The sequence below is a fragment of the Kryptolebias marmoratus genome, linkage group LG2, assembly GCF_001649575.2.
Source record: "Kryptolebias marmoratus isolate JLee-2015 linkage group LG2, ASM164957v2, whole genome shotgun sequence".
Lineage (NCBI taxonomy): Eukaryota > Metazoa > Chordata > Actinopteri > Cyprinodontiformes > Rivulidae > Kryptolebias > Kryptolebias marmoratus.
In genome coordinates, this window is record NC_051431.1 from 14,073,751 (window position 1) to 14,094,734 (window position 20,984).

At 42.7% G+C, this 20,984-nt stretch overlaps 4 protein-coding genes, 2 long non-coding RNA genes and 1 other non-coding gene across 10 annotated transcripts in view; 4 read left to right on the top strand and 3 right to left on the bottom strand.

The window, feature by feature from the left end:
* The window catches only part of si:ch211-235m3.5 (BICD family-like cargo adapter 1), a 17,607-nt gene extending 15,963 nt beyond the window's left edge, over window positions 1-1,644 (bottom strand). The window contains exon 1 of the mRNA XM_017433348.3: window positions 1,365-1,644. Coding sequence (XP_017288837.3) covers window positions 1,365-1,610 — 246 coding nt within the window. The 5' untranslated portion in view covers window positions 1,611-1,644. The remainder of the gene's footprint in view (window positions 1-1,364) is intronic.
* Window positions 1,645-1,757: 113 nt separating this feature from the next.
* LOC112451236 lies at window positions 1,758-4,343 on the top strand. The gene is made up of 2 exons (XR_003040020.2): window positions 1,758-1,980; window positions 3,613-4,343. It is a non-coding gene; the product is annotated as an uncharacterized LOC112451236 (long non-coding RNA).
* Window positions 4,344-5,342: 999 nt separating this feature from the next.
* im:7138535 (uncharacterized protein LOC797998 homolog) lies at window positions 5,343-8,431 on the top strand. Of its 2 annotated transcripts, none has more exons than XM_017433357.3 (8): window positions 5,343-5,500; window positions 5,723-5,829; window positions 6,067-6,192; window positions 6,288-6,544; window positions 6,620-6,700; window positions 6,778-6,894; window positions 7,703-7,849; window positions 7,929-8,431. In XM_017433357.3, the coding sequence occupies exons 1-8, from the start codon at window positions 5,451-5,453 to the stop codon at window positions 8,088-8,090; spliced, it is 1,047 nt and encodes a 348-aa protein (XP_017288846.1). In that variant the 5' UTR covers window positions 5,343-5,450; the 3' UTR covers window positions 8,091-8,431. The 2 variants fall into 2 exon arrangements, with proteins under 2 accessions (XP_017288846.1, XP_017288847.1); XM_017433358.3 differs by having other exon boundaries at window positions 5,359-5,500; window positions 6,067-6,199.
* Window positions 8,432-9,100: 669 nt separating this feature from the next.
* On the top strand, window positions 9,101-11,945 carry chchd2 (coiled-coil-helix-coiled-coil-helix domain containing 2). Its single transcript, XM_017433359.3, has 4 exons — window positions 9,101-9,277; window positions 10,232-10,472; window positions 10,741-10,894; window positions 11,591-11,945. Exons 1-4 carry the CDS (start codon window positions 9,228-9,230, stop codon window positions 11,599-11,601), a joined length of 456 nt encoding a protein of 151 aa, XP_017288848.1. The 5' UTR covers window positions 9,101-9,227; the 3' UTR covers window positions 11,602-11,945.
* Window positions 11,946-12,073: 128 nt separating this feature from the next.
* phkg1a (phosphorylase kinase, gamma 1a (muscle)) lies at window positions 12,074-17,288 on the top strand. Of its 2 annotated transcripts, none has more exons than XM_017433345.3 (10): window positions 12,074-12,349; window positions 13,079-13,209; window positions 14,052-14,230; window positions 14,321-14,375; window positions 14,470-14,535; window positions 14,604-14,767; window positions 15,794-15,884; window positions 16,034-16,187; window positions 16,260-16,385; window positions 16,504-17,288. In XM_017433345.3, the coding sequence occupies exons 2-10, from the start codon at window positions 13,127-13,129 to the stop codon at window positions 16,768-16,770; spliced, it is 1,185 nt and encodes a 394-aa protein (XP_017288834.1). In that variant the 5' UTR covers window positions 12,074-12,349; window positions 13,079-13,126; the 3' UTR covers window positions 16,771-17,288. The 2 variants fall into 2 exon arrangements, with proteins under 2 accessions (XP_017288834.1, XP_017288835.1); XM_017433346.3 differs by having other exon boundaries at window positions 12,074-12,337.
* A 689-nt stretch (window positions 17,289-17,977) lies between these two features.
* LOC119617996 lies at window positions 17,978-20,906 on the bottom strand. Of its 2 annotated transcripts, none has more exons than XR_005234523.1 (2): window positions 20,806-20,906; window positions 17,978-20,376 (listed from the first exon to the last, which is right to left on the bottom strand). It is a non-coding gene; the product is annotated as an uncharacterized LOC119617996 (long non-coding RNA). The 2 variants fall into 2 exon arrangements; XR_005234522.1 differs by lacking the exon at window positions 20,806-20,906 and adding an exon at window positions 20,622-20,791.
* On the bottom strand, window positions 18,798-18,935 carry LOC112451237. The gene has a single exon (XR_003040021.1). It is a non-coding gene; the product is annotated as a small nucleolar RNA SNORA15 (small nucleolar RNA).
* Window positions 20,907-20,984: the final 78 nt, after the last annotated feature.

A 20,984-nucleotide genomic window follows, 5' to 3' on the forward strand; every position in this document is an offset into this window, starting at 1 on the left:
TTTTTTATGTACAGATATGCATCTTTTAATGGCTTAAAATAAAAAAAAATAAAATAAGAAAAATCTAGTTATTTCCATGCAGTGTCCAGAAAGAGGTGTTGTTCAGCTTGTCGGGCACCACAACTGCTTCCACCCACCTCCATCATCATCATCATATGAAATTACTTTTTGTCACAACAAAAAATAGTGGCTGGTAAAATATTTGAGTGGCTGGTAAAAAAAGCCACTATGGCTGTTGGTCAAAATTTTTAATTTCCACCCCTGGTTGTGAGCGTTGTGTGGGTTCATCAGTATTCAACAATACGGTCACAGCTGAATGATTTCCTAACACCGTGTGGATAATTGTGACAAGTGGCTCAAATCTGCACCGAACACGGATCAGGAACAGATCCCCAGCTGCATATCCTAGTCGTCACACAGAGTGACCCCTCCGAGCCGATGAGATTCGATTCGGCTCGGCGGCGACTGTCCGAACGAGAGTTTTACAACAGAAGCACAGAAGGTTGCCATTCAGCCGGCCGCAGCAGCTCGGGCGCGAGGCCATGCAAACAATCCCGTCTCTCCTCTGAGCGCTGGCTGACGTCAGAGGATCATCCCCAGGAAAGGCGGTGCGGTTACAGCAAGTCGGCGGCCTACGAGCAAGACGTTTCAGCTGGATAAAAATTTTAAAATGCTGCTCCGGTCACCGAAACTACAAGCTGCAGTAATCTTATAAACAGCGAAGGAACAATGAGGCGCGTTAAATCAAAAGGTTTCCCCGCAGCCGCCACAGAAAACAGCAGAAGTTTGGAACCCTGACTATCTTTGGGAGCACATGGGGACAACTCTTTTTATTGGCTTGTAACAAATTTTAACCCATCTTAACATCTATAAGGTTAAAAAAAATGCTGTTAGTGATCAATCATCTCCAGACCGCAAACTTGATCTTTAGGGGGCCTGTAATGGGGTCCCGACCCTCACTTTGGGAACCACCATACTAAACAGCAAAATAGTATTAACTGTTTCTATGGTCTCCCTTCTCAAATGTGGAGGGGGGGAAAAGCCCCTTTCAGTCGACTGGTTGCAGATATTCTTCATAAAATGCTTCTGTTTTCATAAAAAAAGTGGATTTTTAATAAAAGAAACTAACAGCTGATTGTTTTTAACACAAATGGTTTTATACATTACCCAGAAGGTTTTTAATCTCAAAGAACAAGCTCTCAGTCTGACATCCTGTTGGAAGTCTTTTCATTACCCGCCCAGTTTAACACTAACTTTTTACGCAGCATGTTTTGGTTTTTTTTCGGGTTTTTTTTTTCTCCAAAGCTTGCTCGCTAATAGAGAGATTTTCTCTGTTTTGTGAAAACGGCTCGGCTTTCTCTTACCTCCAGCCTGTCTGCGTACTGCTCGTGGATCTTTTCGCTCTGCTCCTTCAGCTGACGGTTTTCCAGGAGCAACGCGTTCCCCAGCTGCGCGGCCAGAAGCACCTCTTCCTCCTTTTGTTTCAGAGCGGCCAGGAGCTCGGGGGCCTCCTGGAAACCTGTCACTTCCTCCGCGCCGTAGCCGAAGTAGAAGTCCTCCCGCAGGTCCATCTTGGCGGACTTGAAGCCCCACTCGTCCAGCCGATCCATGTTCCGATCGCCCCCCCCACACACCTGCTCACTGCCGCTTGTTTTCTGTCTCAGGACGAGGGCGCACGGACGCGCTGACACCGTGCCATTCACGCGCGCCCATCCACGGCGCGGCACCTGAGAGAGAGAGTCAGAGTGAGGATGAGAGTCGATACTCTCTCTCTCTGTGTCTCCCAATTGTTTTGTCTCCAAGTGGGCGTTGACTTCGGTCACCTGAGCGACGACCTGCAGCCTCGCACCTGTCCTCATCCGGGGTTCGGCGCTGTGCGTCACGGCGGAAATATGCCACTGAAACGGCCGCGACATGCGGTAAAACACGACTTCTCTAGTTTCTGGCGGATTGTTTGCCATCAGAGTGGATCAGCAGGAGGTATAGTAAACATCCACAGCAGGTTCACCTTTACCATCAGATGCGTCCAAAATTTCTCCCTTTTATTTTTTTATTTTTTGCAGTCTAAGTGCTGCTATTTTCTCCATTCATAAATCAAAACATTCAGCTCGTGGGTGCTATGACCTTTGTTTGTTTGTTTTTGGTGACTTTTATACTATTTTATAATATTTCACTTTATTTACAAATAAAAAACACATCTTTTCAATTATTTCATTGTTCTTCTTCAAGGCTGCTTCAGCATATTTGCTCTTTTTTGTCTCCTTAGGATTTTTTTAGCTTCTAGCTAGCCTTTTCCGACTTTTAGCTTTTAGTCTTTTGTTAGCTCTTAGTTAGCCTTTAGTTACTTTTAGATTTTAGCTAGCATTTTGCAACATTTGGCTTCTAGCTAGCCTGTTGATAATTTTACCTTTTAGCTAGCTTTTTGCTACTTTTAGCTACCGTTTGTTAATTTTAGATTTTAGGTAACAATTTGCTACTTTAGCTTTTAGCTAGCCTTTTGATACTTTAAGTTACCGGTTAGCAACTTTAGCTTTTAGCTAGTGTTTTGACACTTTTAGCTAGCATTTCAAGCCTTTTAGCTAATGTTCTGCCTCATTTAGGTTTGATGACTAATTTTCAGCTTCTTCAGCACACTGCATTTATTCTGCATTTCTGCAAAAAATGTGATTTCTCTTGTTCATATATTAATTTCCAAATATTGTTTTTTCTGAGCTCCCTATATCTCTTATTATAAGTGGTTATTTTACACAAGGAGCAGCTGAAATTACTTTAATACATTATTTTTCAAGTTCAACCATTTTATATTTGTAATAATAGTCTTAAAGTATGATATTGTTTGAATAAATGAGTCATTGCTGGGGAAGCTGTTAACATGGTGGTAATTAAATTAAATTATAACATGGTCCTGAGTAACACTAATAATAAAAAACAAACTCATCCCATTAACTTCTTGATTAACTACTTCTTACGTGGCAAAAATTAATAAACAGGTCATAAATATTCCTGAAAGTCTTTCTCCAGTTTCCTACAAAGCTAGTTGTGTTACAATGCTAATGCTAACGAGCAGATTTGGCCTAGCTGTGTTGTTTTTACAGTCCTACACTAAAGGAGTACTGCTGCTAGCAGTTATATTGTCAGCATATACAAATATTAATTTATTTTGCTTTCATTATTGCCTTTTTTTAAAATTATTTAACATTTTTATTACCGTATTTACCAGGTACCACCAGGGGGCGCTGCAGCCCCGGCAGCACACCTTTTCTGCTGATTTAACAAACAAAAATAAAAAAATATCTGAATAAATAAACAGTAAAGATATAAAATTTGTTTACATTCATTATCAGTTTAGCTGTGTACATTCACTGTTGGAAAATAACTGATTACATTCCTTAAAATAATTTTACTTGAATAATTTTCCATTTTGTGCCGCTTTATATTGTCACTCTGAAATATTTCAGAGAGAAATAACACACTTGTTCACACACTATTTGACAAACTAATTGCTTTGATGTGCGCTGAGGTGTCAACACATGGTGTCAGTTTTGTCTTTGATTTTTTGACAGCTCTACAAATTGTATCTAATTTCACTAATATCATGTCTCTTTTTATCAGCAGGTCTGATGTGGACGGTTTTTGACTGCCGCAGAGGAGGAGTGTCTGCCTGCTTTGTCTAGACGCTCTCCAGAGGTCAAGGGTCGCCCTCCACAAGGTTTCGTGAAGAAGGGGGCAGAGTCTGGGGGACGAGAGACAAAGCATCCTGACGCATGGCGAGGCTTTGTAGTCAGGGAGGCCACAGCTTCTGTACATATGGCTGCACAAACCAGCAAACCCACAAGCACTGTACGTCAGAGCTCAGCACGCCTTGCTGCCATTGTCCCCATTGTGTGACACCACAGGTCACCTGCTGCGAGGACCTATGGAGCTCAACAATACACTTAGGCGAAGCTAATAGAGCACTTGAGCTCACACGCGTGAGCAAGAAAGGAGAAGGGTGTCTCATCGAAGTGCAGGTCTTTCGATATGTGTAAATATGAGCTGCTTTCACTGATTGTTACAGCAAAAATTACACCTTCCTCTGAGTCAGGATACAGCTCTCCTCAATGACGCTGTCCCACTTATGATCATGTAAGAAGCTGCAAGAAAAGAGGGGGAAATTATCTGAAATCTGACAACAGCATATGACACCCACAAGTAACAACATGATGCTTTAGCAGCTTCAGCAACACATGATGATGAGAAGGTTGCACAAACTCAGGTTAAATGGCGTTAATCTGTTCAGAGCTGATGATGAATTATTGTTTTCTTTAGGAAAAATAAAACCATTAAGAGTTCATGTTCAGCTATAAGATGTCACTGTTTTGATTTTTCTGTATAGATTCGAATCCGATCTCAATCTCTGATCAAATCTGAATTAATCCTACTTTGTTTCGTAAATCCTCCCACACGAACAGAGCTGCACAGATTATTTAAACAAGTTATGGATTCTTTTTTAAGTAGATACAAAACACAGCAAAGTACTTCTGAAAGTAAGAAAATAAAAACTTAACTTTACATATCAAGTACTCCTAAAACTTATATATCTCATCATTTATTAAAGTATTGGATTGGCTATATGTTATTGTAAGATGAATTAATTAATTAATTTCAGCAGCTGTAAACTATCTGTAGTCATCTTAAAAGTTATTTATAAATTTGTTTTGAAAACCCCACATTACCTGCTGTTATAAAAGCTAATAGAAATCAAATTGAAGGCAATGATTCTTTTAAATTTACGTTAAATGTAGTAGTGTAAACAACTAATAAGAAACATTACATAGAAATACAGGTTTTTTGCATTTTAAATGCACATTTCAACACTGGACGTAACTCCAGTTTGTGATATCAGTACAATACGTTTAAAGTAGCCTAAATTTAAACCACAGTACTTAACTTTATATACATCTGTTTTGTTAACCTAAAACAATTTTTTTTTTCAGTTACATGAACAAATAAAATAGAGTAATAAACTGTGGGGTTTTATGTATTTATTTTTGTAGTCAGTGGAAAATTTTAAAGTACATTATTTATCTCATACTGTATAGACAAACTGATCTTTACAGCTCAGAATGTGTTCACAGTAATAATCCCATCATTAATTTTGGCGTTGATCGAAATGGTGTTTTACTTGTTATTGTGCTGATGGTGTATATATATATATATATATATATATATATATATATATATATATATATATATAGTTTAGTTTAGTTTTTTTTTTTTTAAATAAGTATAAGTGTAAAAAGTTCCTGTTTTGTTGCGGAGCTGTGCGCCCTCCGACCAGCAGGGGGCGACCTGTGCTCGAACACCACCTGGAAACGGCAGGAAGCGGACTTTGTAAACAAGCCTGAACATCTCCTCGCTGATTGAGCAGAGTTACAGATACCGATGTAAATTAATCATTTATCTTTAGGATGTCGACGGAGAGGAGTGCGGGGACTATTTCAGCCATTAAAGCTCTGGGGTGAATAATATTTATCTTATTTTTGTGTGTATTTTGCCGCGTAGCGACTCGTCTCGATACGTTGCTTGTTTTTGTCATGGCGCCTCGTTTAAAACTTCTTCTAAACTAGCTGTGATTTTAGCCTTGCTGTTCTGGCTCCGGGAGTCAAAGGTTAAAGGAGTCATTGAGGTCAGAGGCCGGGTGAATTGACCTGTCGTGTCCGTGTCTCCACTTCCTGTCCAGGTACCCGGGCGCCTCCTGCCTCTCGCGGTGCGGGTGTGATGAGCTCCCATGCCCGCTGCTCACCTGGCTGGCTGCGGAGCTCAGGACTCTGTGTCCCGAGCTTCAAGGTGAGACGGACCACAGCCTCCTCCTGCGCAGTTTGAATATTTGTTTAATTTTGTTTATTTATTTATTGCTAAATTTCTATTTTTTTCTCTCTTTTCTGTCACCAAATAATAAACATATCTGTAGTAACAAGATTTCTGTTGTTAAGTGTTGCAGCTGCATTCATTCTTGCAAAAGCTTCCACGAGTTCATTTGAAATGTTTATGTTAAGAAAAAGATCTCTTGTTTGTCATATTTAGGCTCAGGTGGCGCGGGTGAGGTGTTGCTGGGGGAAGAGCTGCGAAACTTGCTGTCGAGCTCGTCGTCTCCACTCGCTGTCAGGACCTCCGATGTTCTGGAACCGTCCATGCTCAACAACATCACGGGTGAGAGGTGGGGTCGGCGTGGACGCTGTTGTTGTTTTAACTCAGTATTTTGGGTTTGCACGTTTATCGTGAGCATGCCACAACACCCCCCTCAGAGTTCCTTGTGTCAGAGTTGCTAGCAGCTCGCATAATCAGCCACAAGGATTTGCATCCAGAGGAGAGTCTGATAGGAGAGGAGTCGGTGAAGGAGCAGCGGGTGGAGGATCCGAGCAGTGAGTTCTGTCAGGACTACGGACATGGCGACATGGAAGAGTCGGACAGAAGGAAGGCGGAGATGCAGGCAGAGTGGATATTACTGCTGCGCGCTCTCGGTTTGGATGCCTCTTCTCAGCTCGGAGACGTACAGACTGAGGTGAGCCTCGTAAAGCGATGGCGTGCGAACCGTCCCAAAGAACGGCGAAGGCTTTTAAACTTTGATTTACCTCAGGTGAAGTCGAGGCTGGATCGTCTTCCAGGCAGAGACATGGCGAGCCCTCTTCTCACCACCGGCCTTAACTCCGAGCAGTGGGTGAGTTCGCACTTCAGATTACGTCGGCGCTCTTTCGGTTGTAAATGTTCGTAACGTTTTCCTTTTGTGCCTTTCAGACAGAGGTGATTAAGATAAGCCGGATTCTGTCAGAGGACTACGGTTGTCGGCGACAGATGATGATCAAGCGCTTTCAGGTCACGCTCGAGTCGTTTGCGTGGGGAGAAAAACAAAAGGTATAGCTCATCCAACTCATTTTAACAACACTTTAAACAGAATCAATTTGTCATTAGATTAATTTCCTTGTGTCATCTATGTTACATGAATTATAATTTTTTTAATTATCAGTAATTTCTGTCATGGTAGGAAGATGAAAGAAACAGTAAGACCCAGTTTGTTGATTTTTATCAGTTTAATATAAGAAATTTTGACCAGAAATCCAAGAGATTGAGACATTTCTGAGCATCAGAACATGTCTAATTAAAAATGATGAGCGAAAGCGTTTCTATCGGTCACTCGCTCTTATCAGAGACATGAGAACACCAGCCATGTCAGAGCTGGAGGAGGGCTGCATCAGTGGAAACCATAAAACACTTAGCCTTCATGACTACTCTGCCACACCTAGAGAAAGGCATGTCACTAAGGTCAACATCTTATGGATAGCAACGTGTTGCAGCGCCATCTTGTGGTTACAACCCAACATTACACTGATTGAATAAAAAAAACTTGTGTTCAGATGCCCAGACTTGAACTGCTTCGACTGGATGGAGGTTTATTGGGGTAACAGAGCATCGTAGATCTGGAAAATATTTCCTCATTTAGTGTTTTAATAGCATCGGTCAGGGGATCTACCCAACTTGTCAGTTTATATGTTCAATTGAGTTGAAATCCTTTTTTTTTTTTTAGATGATTTTAAAATATTTTCAGACTCTAAAACAGTTCTAATCCCCTTGCTTCTAAAGGAAGAGGGTGTTATCCTGGAACAGAGGTTATTTGCGAACACGTTAGAATCAAACCGTCCTTGTCATGTTTTCTAATGTGCAGGAGCGCAGAGCAGCCCTAGCCTCGGTGCCTCCTCTCAAATCCTTTGTCGGAGGCTTCCAAGTGTCTTTATCCCATCTGCTGGCTGCCAGAGAAGATCAGTCCTTCATCGAGCCAATCAAAGCTGGAAAGAGCACCCCGGTCTACAAGGTACAACCTGCAGCATCTATTTATGAACAAAGGTGGCCCTTTTTTAAAAATTCCATCTGATTGTTGTTGCTCCTACTAGGCGCTGATGGGGAGCGTACCGGACAGAGGAGGACGGCCAGGAGAGATTGAGCCTCCAATGCCGTCGTGGCAGGAGCGGAGAGCGCAAGGACACAGAGGAGGAGGAAGAGGAAGAGGAAGTGGACACCAGCAGAGACACAGGAAGAAGAAAGGGAAGGAGTAGCCTGCCTCCTTTTTTTTTTAGGCTTGACTAAATAATTTGATAACTAAACGATATTCTTTTTTAATTACATTTTTGAAGTGAAATTAAATGGTAGAAGGGTGCATATGGTATAATTTATGGTTATAAATTTATGTATAGTTTGTACTTATATGTACATACTCCATGTGTACATTTCTAAAGTACTGTAAAGCTTGTAATGTCACATTCTGGTGTGTGACCAGATCTTTATGTAAAGTTTTGTTCATGTGAAAGAACAGAGAATAAAAACAAGATTTTTTTTTTAATATGGATTTGGTGTTTGAAGCTAGGTTTGATCATAAATAAAACGTATGCAAAAGATTTATAGTGAGTTTGTGCAACAACTTTTTTAATTTTGTGTGATGCAAAAATTATTTATTTATGAACTTCCTTCAGACTGGAATAAAAACACAAGTGATTTTTATTAATTTATGTCATCAAATGGCTGAAGAAATTAATTCTGATTGAGTTGTTAGACTTTAAGTTCTTTGCCCCACAAACTGTTGTTTATGTAGTTTCTAAAATCATTAACACATTTTATTGCATTGGAAAAATTAATAGATATTGGGGAATAAAAAATATAAAAAGTGCAAAACTTTTCAATGTTTAGCCAAATTGAGCTTTGATAAACATCCCTTCAATAGCAGGTAAATATTGGATTATTTCAAGATTCATTAATATGCAATAAAACTAGAATTCATATATTTATTAATCCTTAACAAAGTTGCTGTAATTATGAGCTGTGCTAACTATATTATTTTCTTAATGTGGCCAGAAAAATACCACATTTAGGAGTGGTTTAAAGCTTGTGCACAAGATAAGTGTAAATTTTTTATATCATATATAATTTAACGAACAAAATGCAAATGAGTGTTTTGGCCTGTAAATGAAAGACTCCTATGTTTGTGTTGTAAAAATATAAACCTTCAGTTGTCAGTTACACAACTGTCTTTGTTGCACCGGAAGTTAGCCGGAGGATAAATGATGTAACACATGGAACGTTCCGGATAAACCTAAGGTCGAAATAAAACGGCGAGCGCCAGACACGGAGGCTTAAGCGTTGCAGCGGTGTTTTATACAGCGTACACTTAATTATACCTAGGTATTTTAAAAATAAAAATGCCAAGAGGAAGCAGGAGCAGGACAACCAGGATGGCCCCTCCAGCCAGGTAATAAAATTCTGTCGTGTTTATTGAAAGTTGGTCCGAGTTCGTCGCGTGAGCTAGCTAACATGCTAACGACCGGGTGACGTTACGGCGTGTCAGACAGAGACACTGACAGGAAAGTCAAACATCAACACGATTCTGTGCTTTTAATAACTTTTATAACGACATTTAATAACTGGGCATTTTATTTCCTGACGTTTTATTAGCGGTGTTGCGTCGTTGCCAACGTTGTTGACTGAAATGATGAAGGTCATTGGTAAACTTGCGTCATACGTCAAGAAGTTATGAAAGTAAATTCATAAAAAAACAGGTGAGGTTCTGTTAAAACTAGCTCCAATATGCTCACCTGTAAATGCATTATAATGCCTTAAGCAGCACCTAAGTTAAAGGTGTGTTTCTGCTCTGTTATATGTTAAAATGTAATAAAAGTTGAACATTAATGTAGTCAGGCTAAGTGACAAAGTTCTCCAGTAATTTATTATTTTGCTGTCCAGACAGCCACTACCTCTGGTTTATTGTCCATCTCTAAAAAAAAAAAAAGTGATATTTGTTGTTTCCTCATCCTGCTGTTATCAAATAATGGGTGAACTTTGGGGTCTGTAGTTGTGTACACAAACAAAAAGGAAAACTGAACAGCTCTGTTGTGTGTTTGATGAGTGAAAATCTGGGATCTGTGACCTTAGCACATTGTTTCCCATGTTGTTTTAACACTGAGCTATCACCTAATTAGTAAACCACTCAATGTACCTCCTGTACAAGCTTTTAGACTCATTATATATTAAATAAATAAGTTGAAATTATGGACCTAGACCAAATATTTGCATGATAAAGTATTATCATTGTCTTGAATTTATTTGTTGTCAACATTTATAGTAGTAGAATACAACTTAACCTGAAAAGGCAAAAAGTATTGGCTCAAATAATCCAGTTAATTTACTGATATTTTACTCTTTGCAGCCGGGCCCCGCCTCCACCTGCAGCACTGTCATCCCGCGCCCCGGTCCCGATGCAGGCCCCCGCGTCCGCTGTAGGGGCGCCGGCTGCGGCGCCCCGGCAGCCAGGTATGTTCGCCCAAATGGCGACTACGGCCGCCGGCGTGGCAGTGGGCTCCGCCGTCGGGCACACCCTCGGCCACGCCATGACCGGAGCCTTCAGTGGAGGAAGCTCGGAGCCGGCCAAGCCTGACGTCACGTACCAGGTGAGCCGAAGTGTATACTGGGGTAGCGTTTAAAGGACATTAGTGCGTTTAACGCATGGCAGGTCACCAGTCTGGTCGCTGTAACAACACAGTTGTCACTTAGCAGATCCCATTCAGTATATCTTGACAGTAGATGTGGCCTTTTGTGCATGGCGTTTACACAGACGAACCTGTTGTGGAAACGGCTCCCGTCTCTAGAGATTTCTGACTCTTTAAATGTCCAGTCGATAAACGAAGCGTCTCTGATCTCATGCCGTGTGTCTGTCAGGAGCCGTACCAGCAGCAGCAGCAGCAGCAGCTGCAGCCACAGCAGGCTTGTTCCTATGAGATGAAGCAGTTCCTCGAGTGCGCCCAAAACCAGAGCGACCTGAAGCTCTGCGAGGGATTCAGCGAGGTACTCAAGCAGTGCCGGTTTGCTAATGGTGAGTATAAAAACATGCATTCGACTGTTTGTATAAAGAGTAATGTCTCTGGTTTTACCACTAAGTAGTTCAGAGCTTCCATATATTTTTGTAAAATATTACAGAATTAAAGCATTCCTAGTTTATGTCTGATAAGTGTATTTTTGAGCTATCAAAGAGGTGATGCTTCAAACACCACAAGCTCATCTCATTATGTCTCCTCCATCCTCTCGCCTGTGACCTCAAAATCAATCTTAGCAAAATATTTTGAAGGATATCTTGTTTCCTAAACTGTACTTTGGAAGAAAAGACTCACTGTAAGACACTTGGGTAGTCTTTGAATAAGTTTCTGACATCTGCATACAGTCTTCTCACAAATAGCCTTTTATTCCTCATTTGACTGAAACTGAGTAGTTTTCTTAGTTAATTTTTAAAACTATGGCTCAAAAGATTTTTTTATGCTCACCTTGATTGCAGGAGAGGATTTGAAACAATTTGTAAAATGTGATGAAGATTCTTTATGGTGAAACGTGCTGCAGTACTCGATGTAGCCACAAGGAGGCAGAGTGTGCTTTTCTGTAATACTTCATACAAGCAGCTGTTATTTTTCCCTTTATTGCTCTGCCAGATTGTTTTAAATTGCTTTCTCATTTGACGATAATAACGTAAAGATTAAACAAGGTTAGTCTTATTGACTTTTTTCTTCCTCCCCAACAGGTCTGCCTTGAGACGAAGAGTCCCGCAGCGTGAGGATCACACTAGACACTAGCAGGATGTAATTTTCAGGGGGGCAGTCAATAAACGGGCTTTAACAACTGACCATCTTCAGACTTCTGGTTTCTTTTTCATGAGAACGCTGCTGCGAAGTTGTTGTAATCATAGTCTTATAAATACTGTTTATATATTTTTGCTGTGTCATGTTTTCTCAGTTGTAATCTCAGCAGTGCTTTTCATTAGTATGTTTTAATTTAAATTTCCTCTGAACGCAACTTTCAAAACGAGAAATCTTTTGGCACAATAACGCTCATGTTTGGCTGTAAGGAGAACACGAATAAAAGACTTGGATCATAAAGACGCTGTGATTTATTTCGCCGGTCGGAGCGCGCTGGAGCGTTTCTATTTTTATCTGGGAGTTCTTTTAATTTTAAGAGCTACAAGGAAAGAGGGGCTGGCGGAGCAGCTGTCGCGTCACTCCTGGGCTGGATGAACGAGTGGATGGAAGGAGCTGCTGGCTGTGGGTTTGTGGATCTGGCTTCGGCCGCTGCGGAAGCACCTGGTTTATTTTTGGCAGCTGACATTAAAGCTCACCCTTTTCACAACATGGCACCAGAGAGCCCAGAAACGTGCAGCAGAACCGGAGTCTGACAGGACCCGATTGGTTGGTGGGCTTTGACTCTTCGCGAGCGGGGAGCCTGCGATGGAGTCTGTGCGAAAAACGAGATACTGAAAAGGAAAGAAAAGACAGTGAGTCTGCAGGTTTGTTTCCCTTCTGTCTTGTTGTTTTTAGTGGATGGGAGAAATCACTTCACATGTGAGCTCACCGATTTATAAAAGCACGCTTGGAGATGGTTAACCACCGATAAGGGAGATTTTTAGGCTTTTGGATAGGTTAATAAATTCGCTTAAAGTGCTCACTTTAGAATAGAAGACAGAAAAGTCGTGTTACTCAGGACCGTCCATTAAAAATAGGAACACACCCAGTGTTCCTGCACACGTGATCTGTTAATTTAATTTGTACAGAACAGACTCATCTGAGCAGAATAGCCTCCAAATGCAGAAGTTGAAACGATACTTTCATAAAGATGTAGATCGTTTCTGTCGGTCAGGTTGTCAGATTTGACAGAATACCTCTCACACGGACTGAGTTTGACTTCCTGACCTTTTAAGAGAAACATTCAGAGCCCTGAGGCGTAAAACCCAACCTCTCAAGCTTTCATTTCATCCTGCTTCACACGTTCATTAGAGTTATGTTGTCGTTCCACATGAATTCCTTCTCATCCTTGTTGGTTGTTGTTTTTAATTTCAAGGTTTTTGCAACGATACGGTTATCATCTATCACTGTTAATATTTCCGCAGCATTAATGCACTGTTTTTTTTTTAATGCATCATATAGATAAAGTCATCTTTGCGCTGTTGTAGCCTAACAGAAGTTTTGATTTGGTCAGGCGTAGTTTGAGATGTGTTTGTGTTTTTATCTCCCTGCAGCGTGTTGCGAGCTGTTAAAGAGAGGATCTTTGGTGGCGAGCCAGCATCATGACCAAAGAGGAGGAGATCCCAGACTGGGTGGGAGCGAAGGAGTTCTACGACAAATATGACCCCAAGGAGATCCTGGGCAGGTATGTTTATTCAAAACAAAACACACACAGAGCGTGGAAAAAAGTCCCAAACCTGAACCAAAATGAGCTGAACATAAAGAGTTCTAGTTGAGCTAAATCCTTAAAGAGAGTGGTCTTCTTGGGACTGAGGACAGATAGGGCAGGTTTGCATCTTGTGCTCAGTGCTGCACAGTCTTTGTTTTGCTTGTGAAAGTTGGCAGAAGATAAAAGCAGCTCATTTTCGGCCTTCGTTTGAGCGACCGCCAACTTGGAGGGTTTTCCACAAGTGAGATAGAGAGAGAGAGAGAGAGGCGTTACGTAAGCCTCAGTGTAGAAGCAGCATTTGTCACTTCCACACCGAGTGCCGTGAACAAAAACGTCTCCATGCCGAGGGGGAAGTCAGGAATGCTGATTTGTTACATAACATCACTGCCTTTCTCACAACGCAGGTCATCGGGTCCCTGGAAACGAGAACATTGTGTTCTTGGAAAGTTTAGTTTCACCGAGCTAGACTGGGAAATCCCCAACTACCCTCACTTGAACAGAAAACCTACAGTTTTATTGAGAATGTTAAGCGGAACACCTGTCCACTAATAGATGAGGCTTAAAAGGATAGTTTCTTTCAGAGTGGGCCGTGTTATGAACAGTCAATATCTCACCTGTTGTAGATAGCTCCTTAAACAACCTCAGTCCGTACAACTAGCGGAGCTGAGATCAAAAAGTGGACCAGCTTCCTTCGGTTCTTAGATTTTTACGGCTCAAAAACAAAATCCTTCTCAGAGTTGGGCCGACACATTTCGCCACATCTATTCGACAGAAGTCGTTTATTGTGGCCGACTTTGTTCGCTCTCTTCCTGCCCCAGAGGGGTGAGCAGCGTGGTGCGCCGCTGCGTCAACAAGCGCACCTCCCGGGAGTACGCCGTGAAGGTCATCGACATCACACCCTCTGACAAGATGAGCCCCCAGGAGATCGAGGAGGTCAGGGAGGCCACGCTGAAGGAGATCGACATCCTAAAGAAAGTCTGCGGCCAGGAAAACATCAGTAAGCCGCGTTGTCTCGAAGCCGGGCCTGTTTTGTTCGGACTTTGTTCCTGCCTTTCGTGACTTAGCTGAAGCGAATTCTCACCTCCAGTTCAGCTCAAAGACTGCTACGAGTCCAAAGCCTTCTTCTTCTTGGTCTTCGACCTGTAAGTCCCGTACGGCGCCGCGTTTTTATCTGCTCGAACGGACCGACGGCACCGCGTCAGAGCTGAAATGTTTTCTTTCTTCCCTCCCCACCAGGATGAAGAAGGGCGAACTTTTCGACTACCTCACGGAGAAAGTCACTCTGACGGAGAAGGAGACCAGGTGAGTGAGCGATCGCAGCGGCGCTCCATCTCTGAGAAGGGCCTTAAAGTTCAGCCTCGGTGTTTCAGAAAGATCATGCGTGCCTTGCTGGAGGTGGTCGAGTTCCTCCACTCCCAGAGCATCGTCCACCGGGACCTGAAGCCCGAAAACATCCTTTTGGACGACAACATGAACATCAAACTCACAGACTTTGGATTCGCCGTGCAAATCCAGCCGGGACAGACGCTTAAAGGTGAGCGAACCTGAAAGACCGTTAACCTCAATTTTCTATTTGTTTGATGCTTAAAATAAAAAAATCTGATCCCCTTCCCCCAGCATATCGGTGCCCGGAAGTTGACTTGCTGATATTTCAGTGTCCTCTCTCTCTCCTCCTGTAAGCTTACTATCTTTACTGCCTACAGTGAGCGTGTCGGAACACCAACTGTTGGCGGTCGGTGGAGAATCTGGATCTGGTTGCAAAACACGACCCCCACCCCCCATCCCATGCTGTGAAGAGCACAGGACACCCCGACCCATTTGCTGCGGTCGCAGATGTTCGCAGTGAACTGGCCTTTTTAAATAGACTTCTCGGAAGGCTTAGGCTCATTAGCAGTAGAAGCTGGCACGTCGGGTTTCCTGGTGTTCGGTCGGTCCGTATGAACTGTACGCAGAGCTGCACTGATCCCATTTTCAAAATGCTTAAAACTTGAGGATTTAGCTCCTTCGGGAATCAAAATGTAGCGTCTCGAGGTAACTTTTGTCCCCAGTCGTTCACACGGTGAGTCGCTCGTCTCCCAACCACGACTCTTTCTGTCGTTCCCAAGATTTTACCTGTGGAGTGTAGCTCATTTCCACGGGGGGGTTGGGGCAAAAAGGGCGGGCCGTGCCCATTATGCCTTCACAGACATCTTCCACCGGGATTACACTCGAGTGGCAAACAGGTCCGCCCCCTCCCGACAACGATGATCAGACTGCATGAGCGGCTTGAAAACAACCGGAACGTCCACACGACTTCTTGTTACCTTTAAATCCATCCAGGAGTTTAATTTCCTTCAGGCTCTGTTTTCCTGGCATGTAGAAACAAACAATAAATATCAGGAAACCCGATTCCTGGTCTGGATTTTAATCTCTAGTTATCAGGACCGCAACCCTTTCCTCCTTATGTTGCTCATAATGTTCAGTAGAAAAGAGGTTCGCCTTGGGCAGCGTCACAGTATTTAAAGAGTAAGACTCAGTCTTGGGACACAATTACAGATGTTTTAATGTGTTTGTGATGCAGAGGTGTGTGGGACCCCTGGTTATCTTGCTCCTGAGATCATCGAGTGCTCCATGGACGCAGGTCACAGAGGATACGGTACCGCTGTCGATGTGTGAGTCTCAGCAACGACGGTACCAGAGTCCTATCACCAAATCTACATTACACTCTTAAAACCTCACTCCAGCTCCACTCTGTTCAGTGTAACAATAAAAAAATGTTCAAACAGGTGTTTAACGCGTCAGGTGTCCCGACTGGTTGCAGGTGGAGCGCGGGAGTGATCATGTACACGCTGCTCGCAGGCTCGCCGCCTTTCTGGCACCGAAAGCAGATGCTGATGCTGCGGATGATCCTATCAGGGAAGTACGACTTCTCATCTCCGGAGTGGGAGGACCGCTCAGACACGGCCAAGGATCTGGTACGCTCAGTTTCTTCACAGGCCAACCTTTCTCTGACCGATTAAGGCGTAAGCATCACGCCGTTTGTCCAGATCTCCCGGATGCTGGTGGTGGATCCGATCCAGAGGTTCTCAGCCACAGAGGCTCTCAATCACTCGTTCTTCTCGCAGTACGTGGTGAACGAAGTGCGGCAGTTCAGCCCATACAGGAAGTTCAAGGTGAGACGTGATCGACTCTAGAAAACCCGTTTTCACTCAAGAAACGTGTCACTAATCAATAAAAAGTAGATCGTCTTCCATGCAGATTTAAACAACAGACTCTTGTGGTTTCTTTAAGGTCATCTGTATGACCGTGCTCGCCACAATGAGAATCTACTGCAGCTACAGGCGGGCCAAGCCTGTCACCAAGGACGTGATCAAGAGCGACCCGTACGCCATCAAGCCCATCCGCAAGCTCATCGACGCCTGCGCCTTCAGGATCTACGGCCACTGGGTCAAGAAGGGTCAAACTCAGAACAGAGCGGCGCTCTTTGAGAACTCTCCGAAGGCCATCCTGCTGTCGCTGGCCGCCGAGGCAGAGGAGCAGGGCCCACAAAGCTGGTAACCAACCTGGAGGACTGGGATTCGCTTCTGTCTGACCCTCCTCAGAACCGGTAAATTAAAGCATCGAGATTCAGCTGAAGAACTGTAGTTTTGACGCCACTAAGAGGCGCCACTATTTGCTTTTTATTGTTCCAAGAAGCTTTTTTTTAAAAAGTGAACGTAGCCAGGTTATCTTAAGCTATAAGGTTTCAAAGCTTCTAATTTAGATTTGTTGAAGTGGGGTTTGTAGAAACCTTATAAAAAACTAACATCTTCCCTGTTGCAGATAGCTCTTTGAATGACCTCAGTTTGGAGAAATAGTTTCATTCAAACCAGACATGACGAGCTAACAAGTAGCTTGCAAATCATAGTGGTTTGTGCAAACATGGTTTTACATTTTGTATTACATGCTTATCGGGGTGGAGCAGTGGTTAAAGCAGTTGCCTCACAGAAAGGAGGTCAAAGGTTCGCCTTCCGGTCTTTTTGTGTGGGGTTTTACTTGTTCTCCCTGTGTGGGTGTTCTTCAGGTACTCTGGTTTCCTCACAGAGACCAAAAACATGTGTGTTAGGTTCATTGGTAATTCTGAATTGTCCCTAGGTTTGAGTGTGAATGGTTGTTTGTCTCCATGTGTCCCTGTGATGGACCTGCAGCCTGTCCAGGGTATCCCTCTGCCTCTCACACAGTGACTGATGGAGATAAACCAGCTCCCCGCGACCCAGAAAGGAAAGACTAGTTAAGAAAATGGATGGATTACACGCTTTTTTTACACAGAATTGTAGTTATTTGCAAATAACAAAATAAAAAATACCTGCAGCCCTCTTTGGTCTTGGTCCATTCAGTCTGGTCAGAATCCAGCTCCATTTCTTTAAACTGAGGCTGTCCAAAGATCGATCTCCAACAGGTAAGATGTTAATTGTTCACAACGTTTCCACAGAATCCTACTTCATAGGAGCTGAGCTGTCACTCAGAATGTTGATTTTGTTTCAATTTTATTCTTTTATCAAAAACATGTTTTTAAATCTTGAAATGTTGGCTCCCAAACTTGGAAATAATGAGAGTATCAGTGAACCTGCACACTTAAACCCACAGAGTCCTACATGCAGGGTGGAGTGTATATATTATATGCTTTGAATGTATTTATTAAACTTTCTATCAATACAACCCCAGACTTTTTACACATCTCTCTGTCAGCTTTAAACCAAATGTAGAAATTCAATACAAACAGGCATGATTTCAGCAACAGTGCAAATTTATTGAAGTGGAAAATATTCACATAAATCACTACAAGTCAGGAAAGTTCCTGCTGAGCGTGTTTTTCTCCTGCTGTTGGATGATAAGTTCATGGCTTCATTACACCGGCGCTACATTAAAAAAAGATCAGCTTTGCTATGATAACTGAGTGTGGAAACAAAAAGTGTTTGGTGTAAGAGTCTGACCGAGGAGAAACGTGAAGCTTTGAGAGAAAATAACATTTTCAATAAGAGAAGAAAAACAGAAACGTTACCACAGCTGAACGAGTCAAATGATTTCCGGTGGTCCTGGTTTTTTTTTTTTTTTACAAATGAAAACTGGCCGCCCTGCAGAGTTTAGGAAACAGAAGGAAAGTCGTTACAAACCCATTGAGGCTAGCCAAGCATATCACTGTCCTCATTCCCGCGGAGTCGGGCGGAGCTGAAGAAACGCACTCGCCCGGTCGTTCGGCAGCAATGAGTCGAGGCTTTCGCATGGTGTCTGACTGGAGCCAGCACGGAGCAGCTGGGACAGAATTCGGCCATGCCTCGGGGTCACGTTTACAGTGCTCAAATATATTCATGTGGCGTGTTACTGTGTTAACAGAAAGAGTACAAACGTACCATCCTGAGGGGAAAACCTTTCCTCACAGGTTAGGTCTGGATTAGTCCTTAAACACATGCTGCACAACTCTACAAAAAACAAACACAACAAAGACCGTGAGGGGGAAGCAAAACAACCCCTGACGTAACGACACGAGACACTTATTTCAAACAACAACAACGACATAACAGAGTCATGCTTTGGTTTGTGAGCGTTACTGTATTCACTCTGACGTAAGAAAGAGGCGCGGGAACGCTCTCCCTTCTTGTCGGGTCAGCGTGGGAATGTATTCCTTTAGCACGGTGTCTGACTGTGTTTACTACACCACAAAGTAACACAGAATTCAGCCATGCGTTCAGAAACATGCAAACCGATCACCTGGAGGTAAATTCAGCTGGATGAAAACCAGGAGTCGGGGTTAAATTACGGAGGCAGTTTAAGTTGATGCGATTTCCTGAAGTCCTAAATGTCTGTGACACCCTTTAGTCAAAATTCAGCTAGAACATTGAAATACACTCATTAACCCTCAAACAGAGCGTAAACATTAAACCGAGCTCAGACCAACACTCAGCACACTGATTTACCAGGCAGCTTTATACTCACTGAGTTTCAACGAGCCGTCTTTCAGGAACAGTTCTGTTGCTGTTTCTGCACTGAACCGGACAGCCCGGTGCTTTTTTATACGAACGCCGACATGTTATGTTAACTTGAAGGACGGCTGAACAAAGCTTGTGGGTTTATTTTAGCCTTTGTTGTAGCTTAAACTGTTTTCATACTCCGTGAGAAGTCACGAAGTCGGCTCTCAGTCGCGTGGTTGCTCGTCGAAAAATTGCATCATTTTGTTCACGTAGCGGCTTTGTCTTCGGGGTTTGTGCCAAGTGTTGTGTGATTGGTCAGAAGCTGATTGAGTGGAGACATAGTAGGCTCTGCGTGGCCGTGACCGTCTCTGTTGGTTTAATAAACACGTCTGGTCGCGGTGAGGGAAGCAAAAAATCTGAACGAGGACAGGAGAGCTGAGAAGCCGGCGGGAAGAAACCCGTTTTAATGCCGCAGGAGGAGGGAGGAGCTTCCAGAGAGTTCTGATCCGAGTGTCTTGTGGATGATGAAAAGTGTGTGGGAAAACTAATGTCTTACAACCGCATGACCGCAAACCGACTTTGTGACTTCTTATGGAGTATGTTGGAGCCTTTAAGACTTGCAGGAAAAAGACAAGTTGCAGAGAACAAAAAAACTGCTTTGAGGTGGAGGTAAACTAAAAGATTAAACCAATTAAGGTAAATTTATTATTATCCTTTTTTGTTTTACTTGTCATTTTTTATCATTATCCCAGTGTCTTTTTCATGTTTTTGTTTTTTAAACAAACCCTTCTGGCTTTTATTAACTTTCAATTTACTAACATCCAGCCTCAGGTAGGCTCTCATGGAACCATTAGTAACATGCTTTTTCAAACCTGGAGGGAGAGAGTCAAAGGGACAGGCGGGGTTCTTCTGAGCTGATTGCAATTTCACTCCAACTAATGCTCTGAAGCAGAGAATTGGTGTTCTTTCACAGTCCTGGTTCATTTCAAAAATCGTTGAAAGGGCCTTAATAGTAGCTTTGGTTCAGTCATTTAATAAGAAGTAAAAACTAACAAACATATCTATTATAGTATAGTATAGTATTTTAATGCTTCTGGCCTGAGACTAAAAACGTGCTCTTCTGTTTCCTGATGTTCCTGTTCCTCACCTCTGTATGTTTTCAGGATTTCAGCTCCTTCTGATGATCGCAGCAGGCCCACCTTTACCCACCATCTTCCTGTCAAATATAACAGATCAATGACACACAATAATTTCATTAATATTATTAATAACAATGCTACAAACCAAATATAAAACTCGGCTTCCTGATGCAATGAAATGCATGTTAGTATTATACCAGATTGTTCATCTACTTTACAACTTATGTGTTCTGTTACAGAAGAAACAGTCCCCAAAAACCTTAAAATATAAAGCTAATGTATTCAGTCTCGTGAGCACCGCGTGCTTTCTGCGCATCATTACCTGAACACGAAGTTAACCTTTTCGGTTTAAAATGAGCAAAATAAACGACCTGTGCTGCAGAGTTCATTTTTAATGTCCCCGTTTTAAACTACTTTTGGTTTTAAAATAAAATGTGAGAATTTTCTATTTTTATCTTGCTTCAAAGCTGTACGCTACAACCCTGAAGCTAAACGTGGCATCTCACCTTCAGCATCTTTCTTCCTCTTCCTGTCGGAGCGCCGGTCGAGAGCAGCTCGAAGCTCTTCGGCGCCCCCGCTGACCGGAGCAGGAACTGCAGTACGTTAGGGTGCAATGACGTACTTTCTACGTCATTGTGTGGGTGTTTTTATAGCAACACTGAACACTCTTCAACGTCTTTAAAAC